The sequence below is a fragment of the Rhinoderma darwinii genome, chromosome 9, assembly GCF_050947455.1.
Source record: "Rhinoderma darwinii isolate aRhiDar2 chromosome 9, aRhiDar2.hap1, whole genome shotgun sequence".
Lineage (NCBI taxonomy): Eukaryota > Metazoa > Chordata > Amphibia > Anura > Rhinodermatidae > Rhinoderma > Rhinoderma darwinii.
This window is the reverse complement of record NC_134695.1, coordinates 79,468,879-79,481,477: the sequence shown is the minus strand read 5'-3', so window position 1 is coordinate 79,481,477 and position 12,599 is coordinate 79,468,879. Positions and strand designations below refer to the sequence as shown.

Genomic DNA, 12,599 nt, shown 5'->3' with positions numbered 1-12,599 from the left:
CGCCTAACGTGCGCGTCTCCGTAGTGCCCGGTGCACAGTGACGCGCCTGCAGCTCCGTGACTGGCTGATCCCAAGATGGCGGCCTGCGGACGTGTCCGGCTGTGGTGCTGGCTGGCGGGGAACGCGGTACTGGCTCTGCTCGTGTGTCCGAGAGTTGGGGCTCAGGGCGCTGCACAGGAGGGGGCGGCCGTGGCGGTGGCGGCTCAGCCTGCGGCCTCCCAGCCCCGCAGACTCCCCGGGGTCAGACTGATAGAGGAAGAGGCCTGTCATGAGGACATCACCCGCATCTGCCCCAAGAACTCCTGGAACAACAACCTGGCGGTGCTGGAGTGTCTGCAAGACGTCAGGGAGGTGTGTAATGACGTCACCCTGATATACTGCACCCCCATATACTGCTGTATAATATCACCTCATACTACACCCCCATATACTGCTGTATAATATATCACCTCATACTACACCCCCATATACTGCTGTATAATATATCACCTCATACTACACCCCCATATACTGCTGTATAATATATCACCTCATACTACACCCCCATATACTGCTGTATAATATATCACTCATACTGCACCCCCATATACTGCTGTATAATATATCACCTCATACTACACCCCCATATACTGCTGTATAATATATCACCTCATACTACACCCCCATATACTGCTGTATAATATATCACCTCATACTACACCCCCATATACTGCTGTATAATATATCACCTCATACTACACCCCCATATACTGCTGTATAATATATCACCTCATACTGCACCCCCATATACTGCTGTATAATATATCACCTCATACTGCACCCCCATATACTGCTGTATAATATATCACCTCATATTACACCCCCATATACTGCTGTATAATATATCACCTCATACTGCACCCCCATATACTGCACCCCCATATACTGCTGTATAATATATCACCTCATACTACACCCCCATATACTGCTGTATAATATATCACCTCATACTACACCCCCATATACTGCACCCCCATATACTGCTGTATAATATATCACCTCATATTACACCCCCATATACTGCTGTATAATATATCACCTCATACTACACCCCCATATACTGCACCCCCATATACTGCTGTATAATATATCACCTCATATTACACCCCCATATACTGCTGTATAATATATCACCTCATACTACACCCCCATATACTGCACCCCCATATACTGCTGTATAATATATCACCTCATATTACACCCCCATATACTGCTGTATAATATATCACCTCATACTACACCCCCATATACTGCACCCCCATATACTGCTGTATAATATATCACCTCATACTACACCCCCATATACTGCTGTATAATATATCACCTCATACTACACCCCCATATACTGCTGTATAATATATCACCTCATATTACACCCCCATATACTGCTGTATAATATATCACCTCATACTGCACCCCCATATACTGCTGTATAATATATCACCTCATACTGCACCCCCATATACTGCTGTATAATATATCACCTCATATTACACCCCCATATACTGCTGTATAATATATCACCTCATACTGCACCCCCATATACTGCTGTATAATATATCACCTCATACTACACCCCCATATACTGCTGTATAATATATCACCTCATACTACACCCCCATATACTGCTGTATAATATATCACCTCATACTACACCCCCATATACTGCTGTATAATATATCACCTCATACTGCACCCCCATATACTGCTGTATAATATATCACCTCATATTGCACCCCCATATACTGCTGTATAATATATCACCTCATACTGCACCCCCATATACTGCTGTATAATATATCACCTCATACTACACCCCCATATACTGCTGTATAATATATCACCTCATACTACACCCCCATATACTGCTGTATAATATATCACCTCATACTACACCCCCATATACTGCTGTATAATATATCACCTCATACTGCACCCCCATATACTGCACCCCCATATACTGCTGTATAATATATCACCTCATACTGCACCCCCATATACTGCTGTATAATATATCACCTCATACTACACCTCCATATACTGCTGTATAATATATCACCTCATACTGCACCCCCATATACTGCTGTATAATATATCACCTCATACTGCACCCCCATATACTGCTGTATAATATATCACCTCATACTGCACCCCCATATACTGCTGTATAATATATCACCTCATACTACACCCCCATATACTGCTGTATAATATATCACCTCATACTGCACCCCCATATACTGCACCCCCATATACTGCTGTATAATATATCACCTCATACTACACCCCCATATACTGCTGTATAATATATCACCTCATACTGCACCCCCATATACTGCTGTATAATATATCACCTCATACTGCACCCCCATATACTGCTGTATAATATATCACCTCATATTACACCCCCATATACTGCTGTATAATATATCACCTCATACTGCACCCCCATATACTGCTGTATAATATATCACCTCATACTACACCCCCATATACTGCACCCCCATATACTGCTGTATAATATATCACCTCATACTGCACCCCCATATACTGCTGTATAATATATCACCTCATACTACACCCCCATATACTGCTGTATAATATATCACCTCATACTACACCCCCATATACTGCTGTATAATATATCACCTCATACTACACCCCCATATACTGCTGTATAATATATCACCTCATACTGCACCCCCATATACTGCTGTATAATATATCACCTCATACTACACCCCCATATACTGCTGTATAATATATCACCTCATACTGCACCCCCATATACTGCTGTATAATATATCACCTCATACTGCACCCCCATATACTGCTGTATAATATCACCTCATACTGCACCCCCATATACTGCTGTATAATATATCACCTCATACTACACCCCCATATACTGCTGTATAATATATAACCTCATACTGCACCCCCATATACTGCACCCCCATATACTGCTGTATAATATATCACCTCATACTACACCCCCATATACTGCACCCCCATATACTGCTGTATAATATATCACCTCATACTACACCCCCATATACTGCTGTATAATATATCACCTCATACTGCACCCCCATATACTGCACCCCCATATACTGCTGTATAATATATCACCTCATACTACACCCCCATATACTGCTGTATAATATATCACCTCATACTGCACCCCCATATACTGCACCCCCATATACTGCTGTATAATATATCACCTCATACTGCACCCCCATATACTGCTGTATATATCACCCTTCATATTACACCCCCATATACTGCACCCCCATATACTGCTGTATAATATATCACCTCATACTGCACCCCCATATACTGCTGTATAATATATCACCTCATACTGCACCCCCATATACTGCTGTATAATATATCACCTCATACTACACCCCCATATACTGCTGTATAATATATCACCTCATACTGCACCCCCATATACTGCTGTATAATATATCACCTCATACTACACCCCCATATACTGCACCCCCATATACTGCTGTATAATATATCACCTCATACTACACCCCCATATACTGCACCCCCATATACTGCTGTATAATATATCACCTCATACTACACCCCCATATACTGCTGTATAATAACACCTCATACTACACCCCCATATACTGCTGTATAATATATCACCTCATACTACACCCCCATATACTGCTGTATAATATATCACCTCATACTACACCCCCATATACTGCTGTATAATATATCACCTCATACTACACCCCCATATACTGCTGTATAATATATCACCTCATACTGCACCCCCATATACTGCTGTATAATATATCACCTCATATTACACCCCCATATACTGCTGTATAATATCACCTCATACTGCACCCCCATATACTGCTGTATAATAACACCTCATACTGCACCCCCATATACTGCTGTATAATATATCACCTCATACTACACCCCCATATACTGCTGTATAATAACACCTCATACTACACCCCCATATACTGCTGTATAATAACACCTCATACTACACCCCCATATACTGCTGTATAATATATCACCTCATATTACACCCCCATATACTGCTGTATAATATATCACCTCATACTACACCCCCATATACTGCTGTATAATATATCACCTCATACTACACCCCCATATACTGCTGTATAATATATCACCTCATACTACACCCCCATATACTGCTGTATAATATATCACCTCATACTACACCCCCATATACTGCTGTATAATATATAACCTCATACTGCACCCCCATATACTGCTGTATAATATATCACCTCATACTACACCCCCATATACTGCTGTATAATATATCACCTCATACTGCACCCCCATATACTGCACCCCCATATACTGCTGTATAATATATCACCTCATACTGCACCCCCATATACTGCTGTATAATATATCACCTCATACTACACCCCCATATACTGCTGTATAATATATCACCTCATACTGCACCCCCATATACTGCTGTATAATATATCACCTCATACTACACCCCCATATACTGCTGTATAATATATAACCTCATACTGCACCCCCATATACTGCTGTATAATATATCACCTCATACTACACCCCCATATACTGCTGTATAATATATCACCTCATACTGCACCCCCATATACTGCACCCCCATATACTGCTGTATAATATATCACCTCATACTGCACCCCCATATACTGCACCCCCATATACTGCTGTATAATATATCACCTCATATTACACCCCCATATACTGCTGTATAATAACACCTCATACTACACCCCCATATACTGCTGTATAATATATCACCTCATACTACACCCCCATATACTGCTGTATAATATATCACCTCATACTACACCCCCATATACTGCTGTATAATATATCACCTCATACTACACCCCCATATACTGCACCCCCATATACTGCTGTATAATATATCACCTCATACTACACCCCCATATACTGCTGTATAATATATCACCTCATACTACACCCCCATATACTGCACCCCCATATACTGCTGTATAATATATCACCTCATATTACACCCCCATATACTGCTGTATAATATATCACCTCATACTACACCCCCATATACTGCACCCCCATATACTGCTGTATAATATATCACCTCATACTGCACCCCCATATACTGCTGTATAATATATCACCTCATACTACACCCCCATATACTGCACCCCCATATACTGCTGTATAATATATCACCTCATACTGCACCCCCATATACTGCTGTATAATATATCACCTCATACTACACCCCCATATACTGCTGTATAATATATCTCCTCATACTACACCCCCATATACTGCTGTATAATATATCACCTCATACTACACCCCCATATACTGCACCCCCATATACTGCTGTATAATATATCACCTCATATTACACCCCCATATACTGCTGTATAATATATCACCTCATATTACACCCCCATATACTGCTGTATAATATATCACCTCATATTACACCCCCATATACTGCTGTATAATATATCACCTCATACTACACCCCCATATACTGCTGTATAATATATCACCTCATACTACACCCCCATATACTGCTGTATAATATATCACCTCATACTACACCCCCATATACTGCTGTATAATATATCACCTCATACTGCACCCCCATATACTGCTGTATAATATATCACCTCATACTACACCCCCATATACTGCACCCCCATATACTGCTGTATAATATATCACCTCATACTGCACCCCCATATACTGCTGTATAATATATCACCTCATATTACACCCCCATATACTGCTGTATAATATATCACCTCATACTACACCCCCATATACTGCACCCCCATATACTGCTGTATAATATATCACCTCATACTACACCCCCATATACTGCTGTATAATATATCACCTCATATTACACCCCCATATACTGCACCCCCATATACTGCTGTATAATATATCACCTCATATTACACCCCCATATACTGCTGTATAATATATCACCTCATACTGCACCCCCATATACTGCTGTATAATATATCACCTCATACTGCACCCCCATATACTGCTGTATAATATATCACCTAATACTACACCCCCATATACTGCTGTATAATATATCACCTCATACTACACCCCCATATACTGCTGTATAATATCACCTCATACTACACCCCCATATACTGCTGTATAATATATCACCTCATACTACACCCCCATATACTGCACCCCCATATACTGCTGTATAATATATCACCTCATACTACACCCCCATATACTGCTGTATAATATATCACCTCATATTACACCCCCATATACTGCACCCCCATATACTGCTGTATAATATATCACCTCATATTACACCCCCATATACTGCTGTATAATATATCACCTCATACTGCACCCCCATATACTGCTGTATAATATATCACCTCATACTGCACCCCCATATACTGCTGTATAATATATCACCTCATACTGCACCCCCATATACTGCTGTATAATATATCACCTAATACTACACCCCCATATACTGCTGTTTAATATATCACCTCATACTACACCCCCATATACTGCTGTATAATATCACCTCATACTACACCCCCATATACTGCTGTATAATATATCACCTCATACTACACCCCCATATACTGCACCCCCATATACTGCTGTATAATATATCACCTCATACTACACCCCCATATACTGCTGTATAATACATCACCCCCATATACTGCACCCCCATATACTGCTGTATAATATATCACCTCATATTACACCCCCATATACTGCTGTATAATATATCACCTCATATTACACCCCCATATACTGCTGTATAATATATCACCTCATACTGCACCCCCATATACTGCTGTATAATATATCACCTCATACTGCACCCCCATATACTGCTGTATAATATCACCTCATACTGCACCCCCATATACTGCTGTATAATATATCACCTCATACTACACCCCCATATACTGCTGTATAATATATAACCTCATACTGCACCCCCATATACTGCACCCCCATATACTGCTGTATAATATATCACCTCATACTGCACCCCCATATACTGCTGTATAATATATCACCTCATACTACACCCCCATATACTGCACCCCCATATACTGCTGTATAATATATCACCTCATACTGCACCCCCATATACTGCTGTATAATATATCACCTCATACTACACCCCCATATACTGCTGTATAATATATCTCCTCATACTACACCCCCATATACTGCTGTATAATATATCACCTCATACTACACCCCCATATACTGCACCCCCATATACTGCTGTATAATATATCACCTCATATTACACCCCCATATACTGCTGTATAATATATCACCTCATATTACACCCCCATATACTGCTGTATAATATATCACCTCATATTACACCCCCATATACTGCTGTATAATATATCACCTCATACTACACCCCCATATACTGCTGTATAATATATCACCTCATACTACACCCCCATATACTGCTGTATAATATATCACCTCATACTACACCCCCATATACTGCTGTATAATATATCACCTCATACTGCACCCCCATATACTGCTGTATAATATATCACCTCATACTACACCCCCATATACTGCACCCCCATATACTGCTGTATAATATATCACCTCATACTGCACCCCCATATACTGCTGTATAATATATCACCTCATATTACACCCCCATATACTGCTGTATAATATATCACCTCATACTACACCCCCATATACTACACCCCCATATACTGCTGTATAATATATCACCTCATACTACACCCCCATATACTGCTGTATAATATATCACCTCATATTACACCCCCATATACTGCACCCCCATATACTGCTGTATAATATATCACCTCATATTACACCCCCATATACTGCTGTATAATATATCACCTCATACTGCACCCCCATATACTGCTGTATAATATATCACCTCATACTGCACCCCCATATACTGCTGTATAATATATCACCTAATACTACACCCCCATATACTGCTGTATAATATATCACCTCATACTACACCCCCATATACTGCTGTATAATATCACCTCATACTACACCCCCATATACTGCTGTATAATATATCACCTCATACTACACCCCCATATACTGCACCCCCATATACTGCTGTATAATATATCACCTCATACTACACCCCCATATACTGCTGTATAATATATCACCTCATATTACACCCCCATATACTGCACCCCCATATACTGCTGTATAATATATCACCTCATATTACACCCCCATATACTGCTGTATAATATATCACCTCATACTGCACCCCCATATACTGCTGTATAATATATCACCTCATACTGCACCCCCATATACTGCTGTATAATATATCACCTCATACTGCACCCCCATATACTGCTGTATAATATATCACCTAATACTACACCCCCATATACTGCTGTTTAATATATCACCTCATACTACACCCCCATATACTGCTGTATAATATCACCTCATACTACACCCCCATATACTGCTGTATAATATATCACCTCATACTACACCCCCATATACTGCACCCCCATATACTGCTGTATAATATATCACCTCATACTACACCCCCATATACTGCTGTATAATACATCACCCCCATATACTGCACCCCCATATACTGCTGTATAATATATCACCTCATATTACACCCCCATATACTGCTGTATAATATATCACCTCATATTACACCCCCATATACTGCTGTATAATATATCACCTCATACTGCACCCCCATATACTGCTGTATAATATATCACCTCATACTACACCCCCATATACTGCTGTATAATATATCACCTCATATTACACCCCCATATACTGCTGTATAATATATCACCTCATACTACACCCCCATATACTGCTGTATAATATATCACCTCATACTACACCCCCATATACTGCTGTATAATATATCACCTCATACTACACCCCCATATACTGCTGTATAATATATCACCTCATACTGCACCCCCATATACTGCTGTATAATATATCACCTCATACTGCACCCCCATATACTGCTGTATAATATATCACCTCATACTGCACCCCCATATACTGCTGTATAATATATCACCTCATATTACACCCCCATATACTGCTGTATAATATATCACCTCATACTACACCCCCATATACTGCTGTATAATATATCACCTCATACTACACCCCCATATACTGCACCCCCATATACTGCTGTATAATATATCACCTCATACTGCACCCCCATATACTGCTGTATAATATATCACCTCATACTGCACCCCCATATACTGCTGTATAATATATCACCTCATACTACACCCCCATATACTGCTGTATAATATATCACCTCATACTACACCCCCATATACTGCTGTATAATACATCACCTCCTACTACACCCCCATATACTACACCCCCATATACTGCTGTATAATATATCACCTCATACTACACCCCCATATACTGCACCCCCATATACTGCTGTATAATATATCACCTCATACTACACCCCCATATACTGCTGTATAATATATCACCTCATACTGCACCCCCATATACTGCTGTATAATATATCACCTCATACTGCACCCCCATATACTGCTGTATAATATATCACCTCATACTACACCCCCATATACTGCTGTATAATATATCACCTCATACTACACCCCCATATACTGCTGTATAATATATCACCTCATACTACACCCCCATATACTGCTGTATAATATATCACCTCATACTGCACCCCCATATACTGCTGTATAATATATCACCTCATACTGCACCCCCATATACTGCTGTATAATATATCACCTCATACTACACCCCCATATACTGCTGTATAATATATCACCTCATTCTACACCCCCATATACTGCTGTATAATACATCACCTCCTACTACACCCCCATATACTGCTGTATAATATCACCTCATACTGCACCCCCATATACTGCTGTATAATATATCACCTCATACTGCACCCCCATATACTGCTGTATAATATATCACCTCATACTGCACCCCCATATACTGCTGTATAATATATCACCTCATATTGCACCCCCATATACTGCTGTATAATATATCACCTCATACTGCACCCCCATATACTGCTGTATAATATATCACCTCATACTACACCCCCATATACTGCTGTATAATATATCACCTCATACTACACCCCCATATACTGCACCCCCATATACTGCTGTATAATATATCACCTCATACTGCACCCCCATATACTGCTGTATAATATATCACCTCATACTACACCCCCATATACTGCTGTATAATATATCACCTCATACTACACCCCCATATACTGCTGTATAATATATCACCTCATACTACACCCCCATATACTGCACCCCCATATACTGCTGTATAATATATCACCTCATACTACACCCCCATATACTGCTGTATAATATATCACCTCATACTGCACCCCCATATACTGCTGTATAATATATCACCTCATACTACACCCCCATATACTGCACCCCCATATACTGCTGTATAATATATCACCTCATACTACACCCCCATATACTGCTGTATAATATATCACCTCATACTACACCCCCATATACTGCTGTATAATATATCACCTCATATTACACCCCCATATACTGCTGTATAATATATCACCTCATACTGCACCCCCATATACTGCTGTATAATATATCACCTCATATTACACCCCCATATACTGCTGTGTAATATATCACCTCATACTACACCCCCATATACTGCACCCCCATATACTGCTGTATAATATATCACCTCATATTACACCCCCATATACTGCTGTATAATAAATCACCCCCATATACTGCACCCCGATATACTGCACCCCCATATACTGCTGTATAATACATCACCCCGATATACTCCACATTATCTCTTCCCATTTCATTGCTGAGTTTCTCAGGCGTTGGTGGACTTGACATGACGTTTTTTGTTGAGTGTCGCAGCGACCGTCTCCTCCGGGGAGCAGCGAGGGCGGGTTATCCGCTGTGCTGCGCTCATGTGACCGCGGTAACCGCCATTACAGAAATAGGATCAGCACGACCAGTAGATATTGCTGCAGGTTTATGTCTTCAGGAGATATTCCGCTTGCGGCTCCGGACAATCACTCCAATCCTTGCAGATTGCTCACCATGTCCGCCACGTTCACCAGCAGTTTACCGGTAGTGCAGACTGTTCGTCTGATGGGGGTGCAGTGACCTGTGTGTGGCTGCGGAAATCTCTGAACAAATAATCATCGTCAGCACTGGCAGACGGGTCAGGGCAGCGGGCACCTTCCATCTAAGACCGTACAATGCAGCCCGTCCTGTCAGGAGGTGATAAGTCTGGGGATTGCAGTCAGTGGGTAATAATCGTGCTCTTCACACACTGCGGCTTTGCTGCTCTACTGAAAACCTCACTACATGCGTTTTTACCCTGTTTTGCCGTATTTTTACATTCCTCTAAAGTTATAGGATGTGGGTTCATGGGGGAATCGAGTAAGTATGTTGGGTAAATTTTCTTCACTGTAGGGGCCACTGAGGTTGTCATAGCCCCTCCCCTCAGCAGCGGGAGCCTCCGTGTCAGTCACCTGTGATATGTTGCCCTGTCCATATTGTGAAATTGTGTGGTTCCCTGTACCAGCCTCCTGCTGCTGTATACTATTGAGCTGGGTGACCAGTATGTCGGCCATTACAGCTCTTGCAGGGACTGGCGCAGCTTTCCCTGAGTGGCGAGTGTTAATGCCGCAGTGGCAGAGTGGTGGTTGCTCACAGTAGAATAGAGCAGGATACAATGCCCTCCACCTCCTGATACCCGCTGCTGCCTGCTACGTGACGGGATGCAGCGCGCGCCCCTCTATGTCCTGCCTGCTACGTGACGGGATGCAGCGCGCGCCCCTCTATGTCCTGCCTGCTACGTGACGGGATGCAGCGCGCGCCCCTCTATGTCCTGCCTGCTACGTGATGGGATGCAGCGCGCGCCCCTCTATGTCCTGCCTGCTACGTGACGGGATGCAGCGCGCGCCCCTCTATGTCCTGCCTGCGGTCACAGTGGTCTTTTCTTGGGTTGTCTTAATATCTCAGGACTAGTCCAAACCTGCAGCTCTGGCTCAGTCTGCGCCTGTGGTATCACAGCTAAGCCTGCAGGGTCCTGTTATCTCTGCTTCATGGATGTGGGGGGGATTATATAATACAACATGGGGGTGAATGGCTCGTGTCCTGGAGTCCTAATGACTTTACCTACTCTGATGCTTTATTATAATGGGAAGGAAGTCTTGTTCCATCATAGAGGAGGACTCGTCACAATGTGTCTGCTGCCTCTTTTGCCATGATTATCAATTTTTTTGGACCTCAACCGTAGCTGCGCCCCTTCTCATCCCATGAACCATTGTATTGTGAAGCGATTATCACACATCAGTGAGATCTGGCAGGGGATTGTGGGAAGTAGGGAGGTGTTCACGGACCCAGACAAGC

General features: G+C 41.6%; 1 protein-coding gene across 1 annotated transcript in view; it reads left to right on the top strand.

Moving 5' to 3' along the window:
* The first annotated feature begins 8 nt into the window (after positions 1–8).
* GLG1 (golgi glycoprotein 1) overlaps positions 9–12,599 on the top strand; it is a 34,312-nt gene continuing 21,721 nt past the window's right edge. The window contains exon 1 of the mRNA XM_075838264.1: positions 9–351. Coding sequence (XP_075694379.1) covers positions 76–351 — 276 coding nt within the window. The 5' untranslated portion in view covers positions 9–75. The remainder of the gene's footprint in view (positions 352–12,599) is intronic.